General features: G+C 40.7%; 1 protein-coding gene across 1 annotated transcript in view; it reads right to left on the bottom strand.

Moving 5' to 3' along the window:
- FAM13C (family with sequence similarity 13 member C) overlaps positions 1 to 14,358 on the bottom strand; it is a 134,500-nt gene extending 120,142 nt beyond the window's left edge. Inside the window, exons 1-3 of the mRNA XM_008145479.3 lie at positions 14,297 to 14,358; positions 7,773 to 7,829; positions 2,063 to 2,258 (exon numbers count right to left, since the gene is read on the bottom strand). Of these exons, the coding sequence (XP_008143701.2) occupies positions 2,063 to 2,258; positions 7,773 to 7,829; positions 14,297 to 14,358 (315 nt within the window). The remainder of the gene's footprint in view (positions 1 to 2,062; positions 2,259 to 7,772; positions 7,830 to 14,296) is intronic.
- Positions 14,359 to 22,623: the final 8,265 nt, after the last annotated feature.

The following is a 22,623-nucleotide window of genomic DNA, read 5'->3' as shown; positions in this document are numbered from 1 at the left end:
AGGGAGAAAAAAAATCTAGAGGGAAATCACAGGTTTTATATAAAAATTATAGTGTGAGTAACATGAGATAGGTAAATCTCTAGACTCACAATTGGAAGATCTGGGTACCTTTGTTAGAAATACTGTGCTTTTATAGAAAATACATTCTGCTCAAGTTATTCCAAATCTGATTAAGCACATGTAATTCCTCTCAGCCTTAGTTTTTTTCTTTGTACAAGATAATAATACCAATTCCATGGGATTGTAGTAAAACATGGTACATGCCTGGAACATAGTAAATGCTCAAATAAGTGTTAGTTGATTTTATTAATATTATTTACATAAACTCAGTACTCAACATATGTTAATTATCTTTCCCCAAAGAAAACAGGAAGAATTGGTCATGTTTCAAATTTTCCCCAGAGATGGAACACTTAAAATTATATTATCGTAGTTCCTTTAGTCATTGGGGGGGGAGGGGGAGGAGAGGGGGCAGATCTCATTGTGAAGATAGAGATGTTAGGACTGAACTGAAAATTTTACCTTAAGTCCAGGATTCCGATGTTGTAATATAAGTGATGTTGTATTACACAAGCACAGCTCTCTCCTGAAATCTTCCCGTATAACCAACAAATTGGGAATGCCCCATTAGTACCTTATTGCAAGGGATGACTGTGCAATTTCTGAGGCCAGACTATAGGATGACATAAGAAAGGGGGCACTTCTAAAACAGATGGCTGGTCACCAAAGGCCAACAATGTCACAGGTGATTCTTAGCAGGAGGTTCAAAGACAAAGCTTCCCTATAACCAGACTCTGGAGGAAACTCTTTGGATACCTATATCCTCCCAGCACCGTATTCCTCCTAATCAAACAAGTGCTGGGTGCATTCAGTAACAGGCAAGGTCTCAAGTTTACTTAAATGGTATGTCACACTCATCTCTTTCTGCAACTCAACTCAGTTTAAGATAATCACAACTTGTTTCATGAATGCAGAAGGTATTTCATCTCACTGCAAAATTAACAGACAAAATAAGAAGTCATAATACCAAGGAAGAAATAAGATAAAAATCACAGGCCAAATAAGAAAAGTACAAGTTCAAACGAACTGCCAAGCCAAAGTTGTTCTAACAGGAAGGTCACCTGGTGCCCATTTACTAACAGGACTAGATTTAAAGTCATAATCAACCTATTATACTTAGAGCCTCGCACATTATTTTGAAGGTTAACAGCTAAGGCAAAGTTAACCTTAATGGAGCATCTATGTCCCAAAAACTGTGTTAGGTACATTACAAGTAAAATCTCTATGTTGGAACCATTAACCTCCTAGTAAGATTAATGTAGATTATATTTGTATAATCCCTTTTGAACGCCTCATAAATTATTTGAGGATTTTTTTAAGATTTAAAAAAATCACATTCTTTGCTATACCCCTCTACAACTAGAAAAATCTAATTTTCTAGATAGAGATGTTAGAACTGAACTGGAAACACACACACACACACACACACACACACACACACACACACATATATATATATAAAATGTAAATTTATTACCCAAATCAAGTTGGAAAGATGCTTCATTCATTCATTCAAATACTTATTGACCTTGAAGAACCAGACACCACATGCACACACAAACAGGCACATACACACTTGAGTGTTTATTCAAGGCTGCTAAACTGCAACCTAAGGAGAATAGCTCCAGGTAAACATGGGAGTTTTGATTTCTTGAGAAGAATCTCCAAGTTTGGGACAAGAAATACATGCCCTAGAAAAAAAAAGACAGTAAGATATCCTCCTCTACCCTTCCCCCCAAAGAGTAAGGCAGCTTCTCTAAGTCAATGTCACAGTCCAGTATTTAAGAATATAAATTTGAATGGGCACTAAATTATTAGCCTGCCCAGAACACTCCACTACTAACCAAGGAGAGCACTCATATGTTTAAGGCGGTGATATGCACAATAAGAAGTCATGCTGATCACCTCCTGCCCAAGAATGAGCTCAAAACCATTTGCCAGAATTGTGCCCTCACTGGAGAAGCGCCCATCCTGGCAAAGGCCTGAGGAGTAGACACACTACCTGACTTTCTCCATGGCTCCTCCCATTCTCTGCTTTGAAGATGGACTTGGGCTTCCTGGACTTGAAGTTGCCCATGCTGGGTCGCAGCACGCCGTCCACCAGCACAGTCTGCTCTACATGCTGTGGCTCCCGGGAGGGCGCAGGCTCCTCTAGGAGAGCCCCGGCGTCGGGGTAATTTTCTTTATTGTCTTCATCTCTAAAACAGGAAAGACCCAATTTAGGAAGCGCCACAAAAAATAATAAATTGCTGCAGGAAAGAGGGGCTGGCCATACTCATTGCCGCCCTATTTATATGGACCTAGCAGCATTTTGGTGTCCACCTAGCCAGTTTCACAGGAATAAAGTTTAAGAAATGTGTATTTCACTCTTTGGATTACTCCGCATTCCCTTCTAACCTTTGTTAATGAATACATACTTTTTAACTTTGTACATACTATCATGATTTCTTTAAATCTTTCGCTTCAAGATGCTTTCGTGCATATAATATTTTTCTCTTGTAATAATAATGTATTCAGGTTAGATAATATCATCCCAATTTTATAGATTAAGACTCTAAAACTCAGAGATTAAATAAAGTGCCAAAGGGCTAATTCACCCAGACCTGGAGTGGTCAGGTAGGCCTCCAATCTCCCATCCACGTGTTCTTGGTTCAGGCATGATGCTTGCTCCTCACTGACAAGTCTAACCATCTCCCTACAACTTTCAGATACATCTAGAAATTTAAAAGGGCCTATTTTAATAGGATACATGCTACCCAGTTAAAATATAAGACAAGGATCAAATTTTGCCCAGCCAAGCCATCTGAGCAACAACTTCAAGGCAAAGTCAAAGATCCCATTGCCTGGCTTCTATCCGTTGGAATTACTGGAGAAGATCAAATGGGCTAGTTTTTCCTTTGTAGATTCAGTGCTGGGGTGGCACTTTTAATTTTCACTCACCAATCAAATTCAATATAATATCATCCCACAGTTTCAATTTCCTCAAAAACAGTGACATAATAACACTCTTATTTGAAATCACATCCCTCGTAAATCTAGGTGCATTTTGTTTTCTTATTTTTCTAAAAATTCAGCAAATACCCTGGACAAAACCAAATGGGGCATCTTTTTATATGATCACTATCATCACCCTTAACCCACTGGCAATCATTTGTGTACTAGATTAGGAGTGGCCACGTGGTGTTTCCCTCCTGCTCCCTGATCAGAAGCACCTATAGAAGAGATTTTGGCAACATCAGCTAGGCAGTAATTCCTTGTGACTCAAGGGCACATAAAGCCAAGAGACAAGACCAGCAAAGGAAGGGTTTCTATGTCCACTGCTCAAAATGTCATTTCACAAATAAAAGGGATTAAATTTGCTAACTTTACTGGGAGGCTGACTTTTTCCTGTTAGTTTCTGGGGAAAGATCAGAGCAAACATCAGGATAGGAGGTCTGGAGCATGACCAGGAAGCAGGTGGGCAAGGTGTGGAAATAAAACTGTGTGAACAGTTACGCTAAAGTCTCAGGACAAGCTTAGTGCTATCCCGTGAAGGAGAACCAAACAAATAAAATAATTTTTCAATATTTCATTGGAACCTAGGTACTCTTGATGGGGAATATAAGACTTTTTTTTTTTTTTTAATCTGTGCCAGTAACCTAATATACATTCTTGATAGCCTATAATTAAGTCACTGCCCCTTTCTTAACAATCTGGTCTATCAAGAACTGTTTTCCCAATTACTCCCAATTTACAAAGGGGCCATAAACAAAGACTGTAACAGCTTAGCTGGAGGGGAGGTCACTGACACCACCCAGACCAGGCATTTAGATACAATCTCACATCCCCATGCTAACTGACTCCGGAGGGGCTGTGGAAGCCCACCACAAAAGCCTGGCAGTTAGGAAGCAGGTAGCAAACAAAGAAACAGAAGGGTATAAAAGGAAAGCTTCCCCCATATTCACTCACTCAGGGATTTGGAGACCTGACCCTCTGAGTCACTGTTCTAGTAAGTCTGAAAAGAAATGGGTTTATGCTGGATCTCCGAGTACTCACTGTGTATTTTTTTCAGTTGCCTGGTAAATTCTGTAACACTCTAACTTAATTCATTCTGGAAAGCTGTTTGAGAAGCAATTTGTCCAAAAAACAAATCATTTTTTCCCATTAGAAATTATGTAAATTGAATTAATTCATTCCAGACCCCCCAAATGATTCCATTTTAACCTTTCTTATATACTGTTTAATCTATCAACAAACACTTCTTTTCTTAAATTTATCGAACCACTCCCTACCAGCCTTAAAGGAATCACTTTCAGCACTCATTCCAGGGGTGTCTTTCAGAAAGTCATTATGTGGCCTCTTTGCTGTCACTGGCTAACTGCTTTTCATTTATCTGAATCAAAAACAGTTTACCTACTCCTTCATTTGCTGGTGATTGTTTCTTTCACAACATTAGCACTCTTGATGGCCTCTTTATGTTTTAAAATTGTGCTAATCATCCATTTCACTAGCAACAAAAGCAAAGAAACAAAAATATTCACAGCACAATTTCCTGAGATGTTAGCAGTAAACTGACTCATACTGGTGCATTCTCTTGTTTGTGGCCTGAGAGATGCTTTTTGTCATGCTGATCTATCAGCATGAAAGGGTTGTAAGTTGGAAAACCAAAACTTGTTCAACAATTGAGACATTTTTTTCCATGAACAACTTTGTGGAGAACCAAATTGTTTGAGATTGGAGACATTCAAGAACCCAGGTTTGACTATAGCTGGGGGGGAAAAAAATTAATGCCAGTGAGACTAGTTAATATTTTCCCTTTAAATCACTCATAACTAAAAAAAAAAAAAATTTTAAGTCACTAATGGGTTTGGAAACCAGTATCAAAACATGATTTGGAACTACACTGGTTCACTTGAAATGCATTTTTCTCTGAGACAGGGCAAATGCGTGACCCTAACATATGCCACTCTGGCATGTTGATTATTTCAAACTGAAGACAATCAAGGCCCAACAGACTCCAAAAGACCTTTTTACCTTCCCCTTAACTGCCTACAAGAATTTATATCGAGGGACTGTACCAGGAGCGAGCTAATACCAAAGATAACTTTTTCTATCAGAAAGACTTACCTGCATGGCCTAGCACGTATCTGTTTACTAAAGATCTGCTCTTCTCATCTTCTTGGGAATCATCTTCCTCCAATCTGAGGCCCCTGAAACCTATCCTCTTCTCCTTAGCTGAGCTTAGTATATAAGCTTCAATTACCTAACTGCCAAAGAATCTCATATCTTTGGGATTCCCATATGTACAAAATTCATTTTTTTCTCCTGTTAATGTCATGCCAATTTAATTATTAGACCAGCCAAAGACCCTAGAAGGGAAGAAGTGAAATGTGTTTCTCCCCGACATCTCACTAGAAACAAATAATAATCATCCCCACACTCTACACTCCTAGATGAGAAACAAAATGAAGGACAGCTGCCTTTATGGTAACTTAAACGTTCCTCATTCAAGGAGGATTCTGGAACACTCAAGAATAAGAAAAAAATGGCTTTTCAGATCTAAATTGATCTTTTAATAGATTCCTTCCTAAAATAATACCAGAACTTTGTTTTTATATTTTCAAGGTGCCCAAAATTTATTAATCTCATTTTCCCCCTTGACTTGAAAATCAAGGAAGGTGGGTTAAGGGAGCGAAGAGCATTTTTCTTTCCTTACACACGTATAAAGCCTAAATACAAAAGTCATCTTTAGAAATATATTTATTTTTTGTTTTTTGTTTTTGTTGTGTTAATCCTCACAGCCCAGGATATTTTTTTCCCATTGATTTTAAGAGAGAGTGTAAGGGAGGGAGGAAGTGGGGGAAAGAGGGGAAGAGAGAAACATTGATGTGAGAGAGACATAGCGATTGGTTGCCTCCTACACGCACCCCTACTGGGATCGAACCTGCAACCCAGTTATGTGCCCTTGACCGGGAATGGAACCTGCTATCCTTTGGTTCTTGGACCAATGCTCTAACCACTGAGAAACACTGCCCAGGGATAGAAATATATTTCTAACCTATTACTGGTTCCTCACAATCCAAAAAAAAAAAAAACACACCAGAAAAGTACAGATTGTGTAATTTATGCCACTACTTAATGGGATCACTCATAACTTAGAATGACCATGATATTCTAAAAAGAACAAGAGTCTTAAGGATCTCCCCACCCCCCCCCCACTCTTATTAGTTGAAGCCTGTGCCACCCCACTTCACTTCCCTGACCCTCATCCATAAGAAGGATGTCCCTCTATCTTACAGAGATAATACAGTCTCTGTAAAATGCCTACCATAAAAGCTGGCTCAAGGCCACAACCCAATAAATGGGAGCTATTGTTACAAGATTTATAAGTGATTATTTGCAAAGAAAAAACTGAGGCCTCTTCTTTGTCTTCCCATACCTCCAGGATAAATTCCAAACCCCTTAGCAAGGTACACAAACCCTTTGAAATTGGGCCTTTGTTTATATCTGGAGCTTCATTTCTTATCACTCCTGGCCTCCTCACTCCCCACCCAGCTCTAATGATTCCAGCCATCCAGAAGTGTTTGTTGTTCCTTTAACTTGGACAGTTTTCTCTAGACTCTGTTGGTTTTCTGATAACTTGCTCCCCCTGCTTGATGGCATCATCTTTTTCTTGGCTTTATATACCACACACACACCAAAAAAAAAAAAAAAAAAAATCATGTGCCATTTGTAATTTTCTTCAGGAATCCCAGAAACCTCTCTGGGCTACTTGGTCTTTCTAAGTGAATCCTGTTTACCTCTGTTAAAATAGGACTTAAAGTGGCATCTCTATATTCTTGCCTATCTCCTCCAATGGACTGGAGCAGGGATTGATTTGTCTTTCTCTATCCGATACATATCTTGAATGGTTTCTGGAACACAAAACAGGCCTTCAACAAATGTCTGTTATCCAAGTGGACTTCACAGTCAGAAAGACTAAGTCCACATTCTGCCTCGTAGTGACTATGCTATCTTGGATGAGCTTTATTTCTCTGTGCCTCAGTTTCTCCATCTATAGTATGAGAAGGAAAATATCAGCTGCCTTTCAGCTGTTCAGGTTACGTAATAAAATGTATGTGAAAGTGCTTGAACCACTTTCATGCTTTTGTCATTAGACCATGAACACCTTGATAACCAACACTGTAACTCAGATACCCAATGAACCTTTGGTGAATAAATCTACTTAAGGTTTATGATGGGAACATTGAGATGAGTGAATCAATGTTGAATTCCACAGTCATTGATTGAGAATTCCCCATATAAAAGGCACTGTCTTGGATACTAAGGGAGGGGTATTCAAAAGTGGATACGATAAAACTTCCTTCAAAAGCTAATAATCTATTAGAAGAAGGAAGACACAAGAATAAATTATTAGAATTCAAAGAGGAGACTACAGACACCAGGCCCAGATGGTTTCTGTCCTTCCTAATTAAGAACTAAGAAATGGCCGAAACCGGTTTGGCTCAGTGGATAGAGCGTCGGTCTGCGGACTGAAAGGTCCCAGGTTCGATTCCGGTCAAGGGCATGTACATTGGTTGCGGGCACATCCCCAGTAGGAGGTGTGCAAGAGGCAGCTGGTCGATGTTTCTCTCTCATCGATGTTTCTAGCTCTCTATCCCTCTCTCTTCCTCTCTGTAAAAAATCAATAAAATATATTTAAAAAAAAAGAACTAAGAAATGGTGGGTCATACCTGAGACTGGAGCAATCAGTCTGGTCTTCATGTAGAGAGACTGTGTCTTCCTCACACCTGGGAGAAGAAACAAAACCACATTAGATCCAACTGTCTGCTGCAGTAGAAGCAGCAATAGCAATATTAGCTGCAGTAGAAGCTAATATCTTAAGATTAGCACGGTAAACTAAAAAATAGAATAATCCTCAGCACTCTCTCCCAAACAGCTCAGATTCCCAACATGTCTACCAGGGAATAATATTAATTATGTCATTTCATGTGAGTTTAAAAGCTCAGAACCAGAGGGAAGCTCCCCCCCCCCCCCCCCCCCCCCCCCCGCCACTATTCTGCTTCACCTAAGATAACAAGATCTTAGCAAGGACTTAAGGGTTCACAGCTCTTGAGAGGATACCTGACATTAAGACTGATGTCAAAGAGACTCTACTACATGCCTTTTTGCCTTTCCTCTGACTAAGACAGTCCCAAAATACTTCTACAATCCCTTCCTTTTTATAAAACTTCTGTAGTAACCTTGTGGAAAAGTCTTGGCTATTCCATATTGAAAAACCTACAGTGTTCCACACTGCCCAAGGGAATCTGGAGTAGACCCATTCTCTGTCACTAGTGTAGGAGGGAGGCTTTGTTCCTGTTCTCAGCCATTCCCACCCCACCTCAACTCCATCACACGCCAGCCTGAAATGCTTTTTCCATCGTCAGCTCCTACTCATCCTTTACTGCCCAAGTCAAGTCTCACGAACTCTGAACCTTCCCAGCCAAGTTCATTCACATGCCACGTTCCTACTTTAACCTTAATAAGTAAACGTTTACTCTTCATTATGAGGTTTTGGTAAACAACTATATCTTGCCTCATACTGCTGTGTAGTTCTTTTGTACCTCCGAGATCTCTTTAATTCTAGGAGAAGAAATAACCATAATTTCTCTTTCTAGATAAGCTGCCACAGTGTTGACAGTGCTACCCCAGAGTAGACCCTCAATGAGTGCTTGAATCCAGTCACTGACATTGGCCCCTCAGCTACTCTGATCCCTGAAATAACTTAGCAAGCATGTGTTGAGCATTTATTGACTTCCAGGTACTACATTAGGCATTGGACCTGTGCTTCTCAAACTCTTTAAATTCAGGACTGACCAGTTTGTTTTCTACTTCCAATCCACTGTGGATAGGTACTTTTGTAAAAATGTCACAGGAATGTCAAATTCCTATAAACATTATTAAATGCTTATCTCCCTACTGTTCTTGTGTCAGACAAGTTACAACAAGTTACAGACAATTTGGAACCCACACTTTGAGTAGCACTACTTCTAAAGGACACAAAGTTGAAAAAGACCTGGGCCCTGCTTGAGATATTCATTATGTAATGAGTATGCAAAAATATAATATGGTATTTATACTATATAAAATCATTTAAAATTTTTAAAGATTCTTTACCAGCAATGGTTTATAATTTTACCCTTAGAACAAATTGCTAAAGTGTCATCCTCTTTCCTTATTATCCCTTTTAAATTATGGTTTTGTACAGAATTAAACAAAGGCCACCTACAAAGAGACTCTACCCTCTCTACCTGCTGAAATATTCTGCTCCTACTGGCAGTTAAAAAAAAGTCAGCTGATTTAACAAAATGCTCTTAATTAAATGAACTAAGTGTCCCTGCTTTCTCTTGTTTTTGACTGTCAATAACCCACTCTGTCCATCTCATAGAAAACAACAGTTAAATTCCTAAGTATTGCCGTGTTCTTCTCCATCATCTAAGCTCTGTAATGCAAATAAAAATGTTTCCCAATTAAAATTACCTAGCTAAGTAGAAAAATCAATGAAGAACAGAAATGTAGAATTGTTGCTTCCAAAGAATTAGGGTTCAACCACAGGTTCAACCCTAGAGCTCAACAATATCTATTGTTTGGGAACTTGGCAAGAACTTATTCCCCCCCCCCCCCATTAGATGTGTTAACCTTTCTTCTCAAAGTACAATTAGTTAAAAATGGAAATTCAGCACCAGCACATACAAAGTTGTAGCTGCTTTCTGAGGTATGAGGCCAGACCTAATTAGCTGATCCCATTCTAAGGCCTACTGAACCACTTCAGTTGCCACTCAAGTAAACACAATTCCTTGCTCACAGCAATGCAACAGATCTCCCTACTGACTTATATGGCACACATACACAAACTCTTGTAGTTCAGTTGGGTTTTCATTTGCTTTGATGAAGACTGTCAAGTTCTACTTAATTAATATCTCCTTTCTTTTTTTTTTCCATTTTCTTTTCTTTTTTTCTTTTTTTAATATATTTTATTGATTTTTTACAGAGAGGAAGGGAGAGGGATAGAGAGCTAGAAACATCGATGAGAGAGAAACATCGACCAGCTGCCTCCTGCACACCCCCCACCGGGGATGTGCCCACAACCAAGGTACATGCCCTTGACCGGAATCGAACCCAGGACCTTTCAGTCCGCAGGCCAATGCTCTATCCACTGAGCCAAACTGGTTTCGTCTAATATCTCCTTTCTGATTGTTCTACTGGTTCCTTGCCCAGCAGCCACTGCAATGTACAATACTAACCCGATTATAAAACTGGGTTCTATGGTGGGAACTCAGATCCAGATATCCCCACTCCTGGAAGAAAGTCAATTCTGACCAAGTGCCTAACTGGTCTTGGGCCTGGCACTCTCTTTTACATTAGAGCCCAATACAGGAATTTAAAGATCAATCTCTTTAATGATGTCCTTCTTCAATATTCACAATAGGTATCTCCTTGTATAATGTTTTTAAAACTGTAAGTTGTGAATTAGGGGGTCTTAAAATTACATAGCAGCTACCAGCGGTTTGCTGTTATTGTTAGAGAAACAGAATAGAAAATGTCACTATAGTAAGAGTTATGTGTTTTTTCATGAAACTTGTTTAAATAAATCTTGTATATATGTGGGTGCTGGATTGCAATACAAAATGTTTTTCCTACTGTTGTTTGTAGTAAAAAAAAATAAAATAAAAGTGAGCAACACTTCTATTAAACAACTTCCTTTGAGACATCAACTAGATTTTAAGTCCCAGAGTTCTTGATTTGTGGTTGCCTAGACAATACGTGGATAATAATTTGTCCTTCCCATTATTTCTTTGTGAAATGCCCAGGGTCGTTACCTTTTTCTCTGTTCAGACTTTTACTCCCTTTATCAACCTCAAACAAGAAAAAGCATATGGTTCTTCGCAGCTCACTTTCCCTTTTACATTATCTCAATGAAGCCTGACAATGCTGTGCGATAAAAATTACCTTCACACAAGAGGCTAAGGAATTGCCCAGGGTTCCAGTGTGGACAGTAATGACTGCTCCACTCCTCTGAGCCCACCAAATCCTCTCTTCAGCCTACATTCCCAGAGACTCACAAGAGAGGGAGAACAACCTGTTACTTAGAATAATGGTGGTGAAAGAAGTGCCCCTAAAAGGTTCTCTTGTTTGACTTGTGGTAAATAAGAAGAGAGGCCTCAGGTTGGTTATTAGATAAAATGTAGTCTAGTCATGCCAGGAAGGGGACTGTCACTCACCTTGAAGTACCTGAAGGCAAAGTTGCAGAGGTACAGCCTGAAATCCTGTGGGATTTCTCAGTGTGTCCCCAGCACCACTTTCATTAAGCACCACCTGGAGTGCCTAGTTGAAATAGCAGGCTCTGGTCTCACCCCCACCCCAACCCCACACCCCCCCCTCAGATCAACTCTCTGAGGGTGGGGCCCAGGAATGTGTATTTTAAAAGCAGATTGCCCTTCCCTCTCCCTAACTAGTATGCTTCTAAAAAGTTTAACAAAGACCTAATGGTTTACAACCCCAGACCAGCTCCGAGCTGACTCCAACACAATCACCCATTCTAGGTTTCCACTTTGAGATAAATCCTGGGAAGTTGGATTTTTCACAAGCCCCAACCTCCTTCCACAGTTGCTATGGATGATTAGTTGGTTCAGAAAAGCACTGTTTCAGATTATAACTAATTCATTGATAACTAAATCAGAATTCAATGCTGGCCAAGCTTCATTTCAAATAGCAGGTCCGCCAGGACAACCTAAGAAATGACCATGGAAAAATAACAGATGAAAGAGCACTGCAGATACCAAGAGAAGGCCAAGGCCATTCTGATCTTGGAAGATTGGGTAGAAAAAGAAAGTGACTTGGTCCACAGCTGCACAGACGAAGCCAGGCCTGGGAAAAACTGAGAAGAGAATAAAATCTGTCTTTGAGTCCCTCCCAATTCACCTTCCCTTGGACTCTTATAGCCCCCCCTCTCCCAAAAGGCCAAGCAGAACCCTAGTAGGTAAGACTATCTGATAACATAATTTATATTCAAGTAATAATGACAACTTGAAACTACCTCCCAGGGGCACAGACTTCTTAATTTCCATTTTAATAAGTGTCATCACCAGAGGCCTTAAACCAAAAGAAATCATCTGTAGGTGGAATTTCAGGCACTAAAGAAAATACATGAGTGTGGGTAGGAAGAAGCAGGAGTGGGGTGGGGACAGGAGGAAGAGGAATTTGTCTTGTAGCCAAAACAACATATAAGAAAGGCAAGCACCTCCTCTATGGATGCCAAGGCCATACCCCAACATTTCCTGGGCACCTGCTATGTCTATGTCTCAGGACAGTGCATCCTGGCCCTGCTGGCTTTGGGGTCTTGCCCAAAGAACCAAGGAAAGTGGTTTGTACTACTGAGGAGAGGAGAAAACATTATATTAAACAACCACTAGTTTTAAACGACCCTAGTCCATGCTGTGTTGCACCTATGAAGCTTTTGGTATGTTTTAAATATGCTCCTTAGATTTTTAGATCAGCCAGATGGCATTCTAATTGTCACTCAGTGCTTTTTAAAAATAAACCACTATTTCTTTTCTGAAAACAACAACAGAATCTTATGCAATCAGAATTCCTTGGGGAGTGGCCAAAGACAAGGTACCAGTCTTTCCCCAGCATTTAACTATAAAACCTTTACACACACACACTCACAAAAAAATTGTCCATGTGACATTTGGAACTAAGTGTCCCCATTTTGAAGCTGTTAGGCCTGTGGCTGACTCTGGGGATGTGGCCACACAGGGCTTAGGAGAATCAGGCCCAGAAAGCACCTGGTGCTTGTAAACAGCAGAGGGAGGAGAGCAGTACCTGTGCACCTGAACCAGGAAGTCCCCACCTCATCACTGGCCAGCAGACTTTGGCAGGCATCTTCCCCCACTTCCAGGCTTTTAGAAAGTGCAAAGTTGCACATGATTACCAAGCAATCTCATTAACAAGTTATAAGTTACAATGAGTACATTATATTGCATCTTCTAAATAAAGCCAACCCAGGGTTGGGGGCGATGTTTTTAAAAATAACTCCACTTAAGTGAGCCCAAAGCATGACACTAAGAGAGTAGCAATTCCAGAGAAACAAAAGAATGAGGGAAATAAGAGGGCCTCGGAAGTCCTGTTGAATCTTACCTTCCATCTCCAAGTTACGACAGTAGTAAGACTTGATACTCACAAAATATCTATTCCCACATTTATCTGCCTGTTAGGGAACTTCAGCAAACAGCTCCCAAGTTACTGGGCTTTCTCTATTAAACTGCAGCATTTTCTTGTTGTAGTTGAGTATAACACCTTATACACCCCTTTTTCCTAAAAAGCTGTGACAGTGACTCCTACCAAAAAGTCCCAGAAGTAAATATCATGAGTTAGCCTAGATAAAAATTGTTAAAGTATAAATATTCTTACATATATGTATATATGTAAATTACAAATAAATTACATGTGGTGTTAGCATAATATGCTCTTAATTCTTAACATATATGTACAGTATTAGGCAAACATATTCAGGAAGAGATGACAAAAACTTACATCATGAACTATAAATAATTAATAAAAAAATACTGTGTCTGCTGACCTTGAGTAAAATATTACACTCCTTCATTCCATGTTTAAATGGTTTTAGCCCTCCCAATGAACACTCTAACTGTAGGACAAAATGACTCTTTCCTCCTATAGCCAGATCTTTGAGGTCAGAAGACAAAAATGACAAAGGGCCTGCAAGAAAAGTTTACTGTGTCTTAAGAATCTGTAGACAAGAGAGGTTAGGATAAGTTTAGCCTGTTTATCACATGCTGGAATTCAACTCAAGTCATTTTACATCCGTCTTCTATTTGCTGTAAATACATACAGTGTATTCCATGAAAACTGACACCAATGTTGGCAAAATACAACAGAGCTTCCTTTATGACATGTCAAATAGATTTTTTTTTTTTAATCTGAGCTCCAAGAACACATAGCTTGGTGCATTGAGCTCCAGCAAGCATCAGCTTGTTTTAATATCTCTCCCGCAGCTGCTAAAAGGCTGATTTCAACCTGTATAAGATTTCTGGGCCCCATCGGTCGGCAAGTCTCCTGGTCTTTCCAGCCCCAGATTATAGGAAACAACGCATCTAATAGGAAGAGTGGCTGGGGACAGTAGAGGGTACGTTCATGATAGTTGCTTCCAGAGAAAGGCATGCAAGTCTTGTTTTAGGAAAGAATCACTTACTCTGTTACAGCGGAGCTGCTGAAGGAATTATCCTGAAGGCTGAAACAGAAACAAGAAAACATCAGCCAAGTCCAGCGGGGGAGCCGCCTCCCTGGTCGCTCTCCGGGAGTTAGAGCACACACACAAACATGGCATTGCAAGGCAAATCTCAGGGCTCGCCCGGCACGCCAGCTCTACCTTGGGCTGCTGTCTGCACATGCTCGTAACGACACCCCCAGCAGGGGCCCAGCCTCACTGCGAACCACAAAGCCCGGCAGCCCCCGAGGCTGCGGGCACAGCGCTGGGCGGGGCGGGGTGCGCGGTGGAGCGGGACTCCGGGCCCCCGGGATCCCCGCAGGGAGCACCTGGAGCGTTAGAGCGCGACCCCAACCTCGGCAGCCCCGCGCCGCGTTTAATCCAAGCCTCTCGGTGCCAGCCACCCCCGGAGCTGGCAATAGGAAAGCCCAACTGTTTCTGCCGAGTGCTGAAACCCGCGGGGGACTTGCTTTCTTGCAGACGGCTCTTACCAGTTTTACAGAGCTACCCCCTCTGGAGATGGAAGCTCGCAGAGATTCATCCATCGTTCAGAAAAAGCCGGGAGGGAACGAGAGGGGGGAGGGGACGAGAAGGAGGAGGGGAGATGGCTGCTGTTTTTGTTTTACTAGTAGTGTGTGTGTGTGTGTGTGTGTGTGTGTGTGTGTGTGTGTGTGTGTGTGTGTTGTGTGTGTTGTTTTATCTGTATTGCCCAGGAAAAAGAAGGAGGAGGGCTCCCCGCATCACACCCGATCTGTCTGCACTCTGTTATTTCAGTCCTTGGGAGGAAGCACCTAGCCCCGGAGGACAGAGCTGTGAATGAGCCCACGAAGGGCGAGCGGAGAATTCATTCCAGGCATTAGCGGGTGACGGAGAGGGACCGTGCCGGAGGTGGGGCTTCCCACGCCCAGAGCAGCCCTCGGAGCTCCGCTCCCAAGCACCTTCACAAAAGATGAAAAATAGCACCCACAAAAGCTATCCCCTTTAAACAAAAGCAGCCCAGTTTAATGAAAGGAAGGCTGTGAGCTCCCACTCGCTTCCCCCTGGGGATGTTTGTCCTGCCCGCTTTCCTTTGTTCATTTCTCCTGCCAGCTTGACCTTGATGGGGAATGAACAGTCATCTGTGAAAGACGCTTATTTCAAATTAGGGAGGCCCCTTCCCCCACTTTTTAAACTCTCCGCTCCCAGGCCCAGTTGAGATGGTGGTTTTTAGTCCAAACTGTATAGGCAGATGAGTTTTAATTTATAACAACAACAAATACCATCAAATTTTTACTTTCGGAGACTTAGAAAATTACCCCAAACTTGGTAATAAGGGCAAAAGCATGAATTTTCAGTATCACACTGAGATGTTGTTTCAGAGGCCCACCCCAAGGACCCCTTAATTCTCTAGAAAATGCACTTGTGTTTGACTTTGCTATTCACGGTAGGTTAGATCCCAAACACTGTGGAGTTACCTGTTCACTTGCACTTTTTGTCCAATCCGTAGGGAGGAAAAGAACCTCGATGGTATGGTTTTATTGCCGTGTACACCTTTAACCAATTTTGCATCTAACCTAACAATCTGATACTAACATTCTTTCCAAATACTGGTAAATATTCAGATCCTCAAAATGCTCCTGGAACCAAGGGCATCACCATCTTACAGGTTCTCTCATTAATACATAAGTAGATCTCTGATGTGTGCCTACATTTGTATGAGAGTCGTGTTCTCAGCTGTTTCAACTTATACTTTGAAAAATCAAAATTGAGTTTTCAAAGAAAAGCAGGTTTAATTTAAGGTCCTTTGCAATTTTACTTTTCTCTCTTGGAATCTTTTTAAAAGGAGCTGACTAAAAACCTAAATGGTCTTAGACCTGAACTCTATTAACGAAATAAGTTTAGAAACATTCATCCCTTGAATGATTAAAAATACTATCGACAGCCGCCAGCCTCATATGAGCTAGGTTCAAGAATGTATGTGTATTCATTATTTAGCCATAACCAAGGTCGATTCTTTCTATTTTATTGAAGCTGATAAAAGGTAAGTCTATATTCAGTTTTCTTGGCTTTAAAGATTCAAAGGTAGCCAGTTTTCAGACATTCTTTTTACTAGTTGCCTATGGTACTGATTCCAAGTGTCCTAATGCAGAGAAAGATCATACTTTTCTCATTTAAGCATTTTCAGTGGCCCATCTGGAATGGAAAACGGCTTTTAACTTTGAAACAGGACTTAGACAAGTATATAAAATAATGTGATCCCTTTGAATATAGCATGAAATAACAACTACATAAAATAAATGCAGCCCTAGCCTGCCAGGGAGCTCAGTTGGTTAGAGTGTTGTCCCCATATGCCAAGGTTGCAGATTTGATCTCTGATCAGGGCACATGCAAGAAGCAAGCAATGAATGCATCAATAAGTGGAACAACAAATCTTTCTCTCATTCTCTCTCTCTCTCTCTCTCTCTCTCTCTCTCTCTCTCATTAATCAATAAAAAATAAAATAATAGCTTGGCCAGTGTCGCTCAGTGGTTTGGTGTCAGCCTATTAACCAGGAGGTCACAGTTTGATTCCCGGTCAGGGCACATGCCTGGGTTGCGGGCTCCATCCCCAGTTGGGGGCATGCAGGAGGGAGCTGATCAATAATTCTCTCTCATCATGTTTCTCTCTCCCTGTGCTGTCCTCTCTGAAATCAAGATCAATATATTAAAAAATAAAATAAAATAATAAATGCAGTATTCAATAATGCCCATAGAAAAGAAATAAGAATTCTCAGCAGCTCATGGCTGGTATAAAACAAAAGTAGAGTTTAGGTAGTATTCATATTCAATGAAAATAATTTGTTGATATAGCTCATTACCTTTTTTTAAAAAAAAGTCCCAGGAAAACAGTTATTTGGCAATATGCAAAAAATAATCAACCATTTAATTTTATTTCTCCATTATCTCTTCCAACATTATTTGTTTTCATATTAAATCAGGTTTAGACATTATTTTTATAGTGTCCAAGGCCTTCTTTTATTTTGTTTTTATAATTTGAACTATTCAACTTGGAACAGAACTGATGAATGAATAATCATACAACATCTGGCTATTTTAAAGACCCTGTATGACTAAACAGCAGTTCAAGGTGAGTTCAAAAAGAGAAGCAGAGAAACCAATATTGGAGTTCTGGAAGAAGTAAGTTCTAGACCAGTGTTTCCCAAAGTGTCTTCAGTAAAAATTTCTAGTCTCCCATATGACCCAAGAAAAGGAAAGGAAAAAAGAGTTACATGGTCAGAAATAAGTTTTTGAAAGGATGTATCTTATAAATTCGCACTGCACATTAGGCAACAAAGAAATGTATTTCATTGTTTTTTCATAAATATTTCTCAAACTCATTGAAGACCAAACATTTTGTTAAATATGTTAACATTACGGTGAACTAGGAATTTTGAGAAAAGGGTTCCTAAGTATATCAGAGAAAAAATGCAAAACAGATTAACTGGTATAATTATTCATTGAACAAATGAATGAAAAGATGATGCCATATGCTTGTCACTAGTCAATAGCTATAAATAAGACAGACACAGTCCTGTCGTCATGTTTTAGAGTAATTGTGCATTGTATGTATATATGTGTGCAAATATATAATACATAATCTGTATATATTACATATAACCCTATTTTGAAATTGTAAGTAGAATTAGGGGAAAATGAAAGCAATAGATTTAAATATGGTTAATTCACTTACATGTTAAATGTTATAATGTTTTACTTTATCAGTACTCCTAAAACCAAACTAAATTTCAGATTTAATAAGAATAGCCTCTTTATCGTAATTGAAAACTTTTTTATTCTAATGTATTGAATTGCCTTATGCAAAATCTAAACCAATGACATAGTGGTCAAGAAGGAAATTTATAGGGTTGCCAGGGCTTAAGACCCACCACTTGTTAGTAGTTTGAATTCTGATAACCACTCCATGCCCAAGTTTTCTCTTCTGTTAAGTGGAGATAATAATAACCTATGTCATGGCCTTAGCTGGTTTGGCTCAGTGTATAGAGTGTTGGCCTGTGGACTCAAAGGTTTGATTCCTGCCAAGGGCACATGCCCAGGTTATGGGCTTGGTCCCCAGTAGGGGGCGTGCAGGAGGCAGCCAGTCAATGATTCCCTCTCATCATTGATGTTTCTATCTCTCTCTTCCTCTCCCTTCCTCTCTGAAATCAATAAAAATATATTTTAAAAAATAAGTAAATAAATAATAACCTATGTCATGGATTCTAATGAAGAGTAAATTACATGACTGAAAACAACAACAAAAGGTCAGTAAATGCTATTATCATCACTTTCATTGTTATAACAGTAAACTAGAGGCCCGGTGCACAAAATTCTTGTACAGGTAGTGTCTCTAAGCCTGGCCAGTGATCAAGGCTGATGGGGGCCTTCTGGCTGCCAGCCAGGGCCTCCCTTCTGGCTGCCAGCCAGGGCCTCCCTTCCCCGCTGCCAGCCAGGGCCTTCCTTCGTTCCACCCCCTGGTGGTCAGAGCACATCATAGTGAGCGATCGAACTCCTGGTCTCCCAGTTGAACTCCCAAGGGGACAATGTGCATATTAGGCTTTTATATCCTATCTTATATAATAAAAGCCTAATGTGCTAAGTGTCTGGTCGACCGGTCATCCATTCAACCAATCAAAGCATAATATGCTAATGATATGCTAATGCAGCTCAACTGCTCGCTATAATGTGCACTGACCACTAGGGGGCAGACGCTCAATGCAGGAGCTGCCCCCTGGTGGTCAATGCACTCTCACAGGGGGAGGCCTGCTCAACCAGAAGCCAGGCTCACAGCTGGCAAGCACAGTGGCAATGGCAGGAGCCTCTCCCGCCTTTGTGGCAGCGCTAAGGATGTCTGACTAACAGCTTAGGCCCATGGGGAACAGGCCTAAGTCATCAGTTAGACATTCCCTGAGGGCTCCCAGACTGCAAGAGGACACGGGCTGGGCTGAGGGACCCCCCCCCACCCCCCGCTGAGTGCATGAATTTTGTGCACTGGGCCTCTAGTATATAGATAAGAAGACATAAACATAAAGTTGGAAACAGGATGAACAAACTGCTGTGCTTGGCTAATACACTTACAGATGATATTTTCTTTCTATTTCCCATAATGGTTTAGTATTTACATAAATAACAATAAAAAAAAAAAAAACTTTACTTAATGTAGATGGGCTGTTCTTAAAATAAAATGAGCTCTACCCAGAATGGCTTTGTGCTCATTTTACAACTCTTTGATTTAAAATACACATCCCTGGAGGAACATTCAATTCTGAGAAATCACTTTCTACAAGATGCTGTGGCAAGGAGCCAGAATCTTTACAATGCCAGGAAGTCAACAGAGGCCTGCTCTACTGGCCTGGACACAGTGACTTGTACCTTCCTGGCAGGACCCTTGAGAATGAGCAGGCTTCCCTGTGGAAAGAGAGAACTTTTGCCTAGAAATATAATTTTCCATAAAGAAAACTATCCCCAACTCTGCCTTCCAATCCTTCCCCTCACTAGCTCCAATACCTGACTCCATAACTAGAGAGGCCTCATTATTGGAGTGGTCAATATTGAGCTCCTGAAGACTCAAAGATGCCCAGGGAAGCTAAGATGTGATGGCGTACTGTTTATGATATTGGTCTCCAATCATGCATCCTTCCCTAAAAGCAAACCCACTTTTGTCTGACAATCTCTTTGAAACATCTGACAATAAAATGCAGATACAATGTAAATTGAGTGAAATTTTAATTTTTGTAAAAAACGCAGGATTTCATGAAGTCAATGGGAGTGATGTTGGAGACCAGCTTGAATCACATTCAAAACCAGTGACAAGTAGGTTTTGGTGATAACAAACAAAGAATAAAAAACTGACAAGGATAGTGATATGTCACTTCTGGTAAAGGGAATGAATTAAATATCAAAGGATTAAAAGTGGACCTTGGAAAAAATTTATGAAGCCCTTAATTTCATTTGTTGTTAATCCTCACCTGAGGATATTTTTTTCTATTGATTTTTAGGGAGAGTAAAGGGAGAGCAGGGGCGGCGGGGAGGGGAGGGAGGGAGGGAGGAGAAGAAAGAGAGAGAGAGAGAGAGAAAGAGGAAAGAGAGAGAGAGAGGGGGAGGGAGGAGAGGAGAGAGAGAGGAGAGAGGAGAGAGAGAGAGAGAGAGAGAGAGAGAGAGAGAGAGAGAGAGAGAAAGAGAGAGAAACATCCATGTGAGGAAGATACATCCATTGGTTGCCTCATGCACGCACCCCGACTGGACTGGGAATCAACCTGCAACCCAGGTACATGTGTTGCAGAATTTACCAGGTGACCAGAAAACACACAACAGGTACTCAGAAGATTTAGGAAAAACCCTTTATTTGCAGATGTATGAGTACGGTGACTCAGGGGAGTTGGTTTCCAAAGCCTGAGTACCAAATGCGGAGGGTCTCTCCCATTTATCCCCTTGGTTTCTTTGTCTCCCCAAATATAGAACAGGCTTCCAGACTTTTTGTGGGCTTTGCAGTCCCTCTGTGGGTTGGGATGGGGGAAGTGAGATTACACCCAAAGGCCTGGCATGGGTGGTGCCAGTGACCTCCCCTCTGGCTAAGCTGTTAAATTCTTGGTTTATGGCCTCTGTAAACTGGGAGTATTTATGAAAACAGATTATTGCCTAAGGAAGGGGCAGTGACTTAATTATAGGCTAATAAGAATGTGCATTAGGATACTGGTTACTGGCACAGATTCAGATTGCTAGACCCCAATTGTCTTATATTCCCTTTCACATGCCTTTGATGGGGAATCCAACACATGAATGACCCTTTGATGCATGGGCCAACACTCTAACCACTGAGTATACCAGCCATGGTTGATGCCCCTAATTTTTAAATGTTACCTTTTTATAATGATGCAGTGAGTAGCCAATGTAAGATGCAAGTTATCATTTTTAGCTAAATTTTTTTAAGAAAAATTATACATATATCCCTTGCAATGAGCATGATTTATTCTTTATTATATCTAAGAATTAACACGTTATTACAAATATATCCATAATATAAATTAGGAACATTTTTATAATGTCCTTACTACTTACCATGATCTACCAGGTCCTATGTGTTCTGGCCCTAGAGACAACTCTGAACTTATCTCCAGCCACACTGGTCTCCCTGCTGTTGTTACAACAGGTGAACCTGATCCATCCCTAGCACTTGGTCTTCCCTTTGCTGGGAACACCACCCCCAGGCCTGCTCACATGTGCTTCCTCTGGGAAAACTTTCCTGCCTACACTCCCTAAATTAGCAGTTCCCATCACTTTATTCTACTTGATTTTCTTTGTGGAACCTGTCACTACCTGATATTTAATAGTTGTTTGTCTATTTGTGTTACAATGGCCTCTCCCAATAGAATGGGTGCTCTTTGAGGCCTGTATCCTCAGGGCTGAAATATTCAGTAAATATTTGTGGAATGAAATGAATGAGTGAAGATTTAATTCCATGTTTTCAAGGTGAAGTTCTATTCCTCTCTTATTTTTTCTATTTATTTCAAAACACTAGCTCCTGTTTTAAGTGGTTCACTTTAGGTGGGCTTTTTCCAAGACAGCTTATCTTCAGGTAATGAGGCTTATCTGTATTAGACACGCCTTCCTTTGCTTTGCAAGGGTAACAAACAAATATGCTGTTATGCTAACATGGTTGATAGTTCTGGCTGCCTAGAACATTGTCTCTGAGGTGTGGTCCAGTCTAGTCAGAAAGAGCACTGGGATTAACTGGTTAGCAATGTTTGCTATGGCACTGAAATAGGAATTTTAGGGGAATGTAGGCAGGTTTAGGGAATTTTTAGAATTGGGGGTTCATGGAAAAAAACATAGGGCTTCAGACTAGAAGTTACATTTCCATAAGACAAGAGCGCTGGGAGAAGGTATATTTCCATAACACAAGGGAGCAGCAGCAGTTACATTTACATAAGACAAGGGAACTGGGAGTAGTGAAAACATCCAGAAGGAATAGGAGGACAATGAGGGAGGAAGGCCTCAGGAGTGACTATAGTAACCAATTCAAAAGGGGATATTGACCAATCAGAAGGGATATCAGGACACAGGGACTTGCAGCCTTTATAAACCATGGAAACAGAAAGTCAGTGGGACTCTTTTCCCCCTCCCCAGTTGGGAGTCTGTACTTGTTCTTCAATGAATCTCCACCTTTGCTATACCATCTTCAGTCTGTGGATTCATTCTTTGACTCCGGTGGACAAAGAATCCAGGAACCATCCTGACCAGGGGAACACCGCGTGTTCCAGTCCAAAATCACGTCTCAGCACAGGATGGGGGCATGGA

This window comes from Eptesicus fuscus, chromosome 17, assembly GCF_027574615.1.
Source record: "Eptesicus fuscus isolate TK198812 chromosome 17, DD_ASM_mEF_20220401, whole genome shotgun sequence".
Lineage (NCBI taxonomy): Eukaryota > Metazoa > Chordata > Mammalia > Chiroptera > Vespertilionidae > Eptesicus > Eptesicus fuscus.
This window is presented reverse-complemented; position numbering and strand designations above follow the sequence as displayed.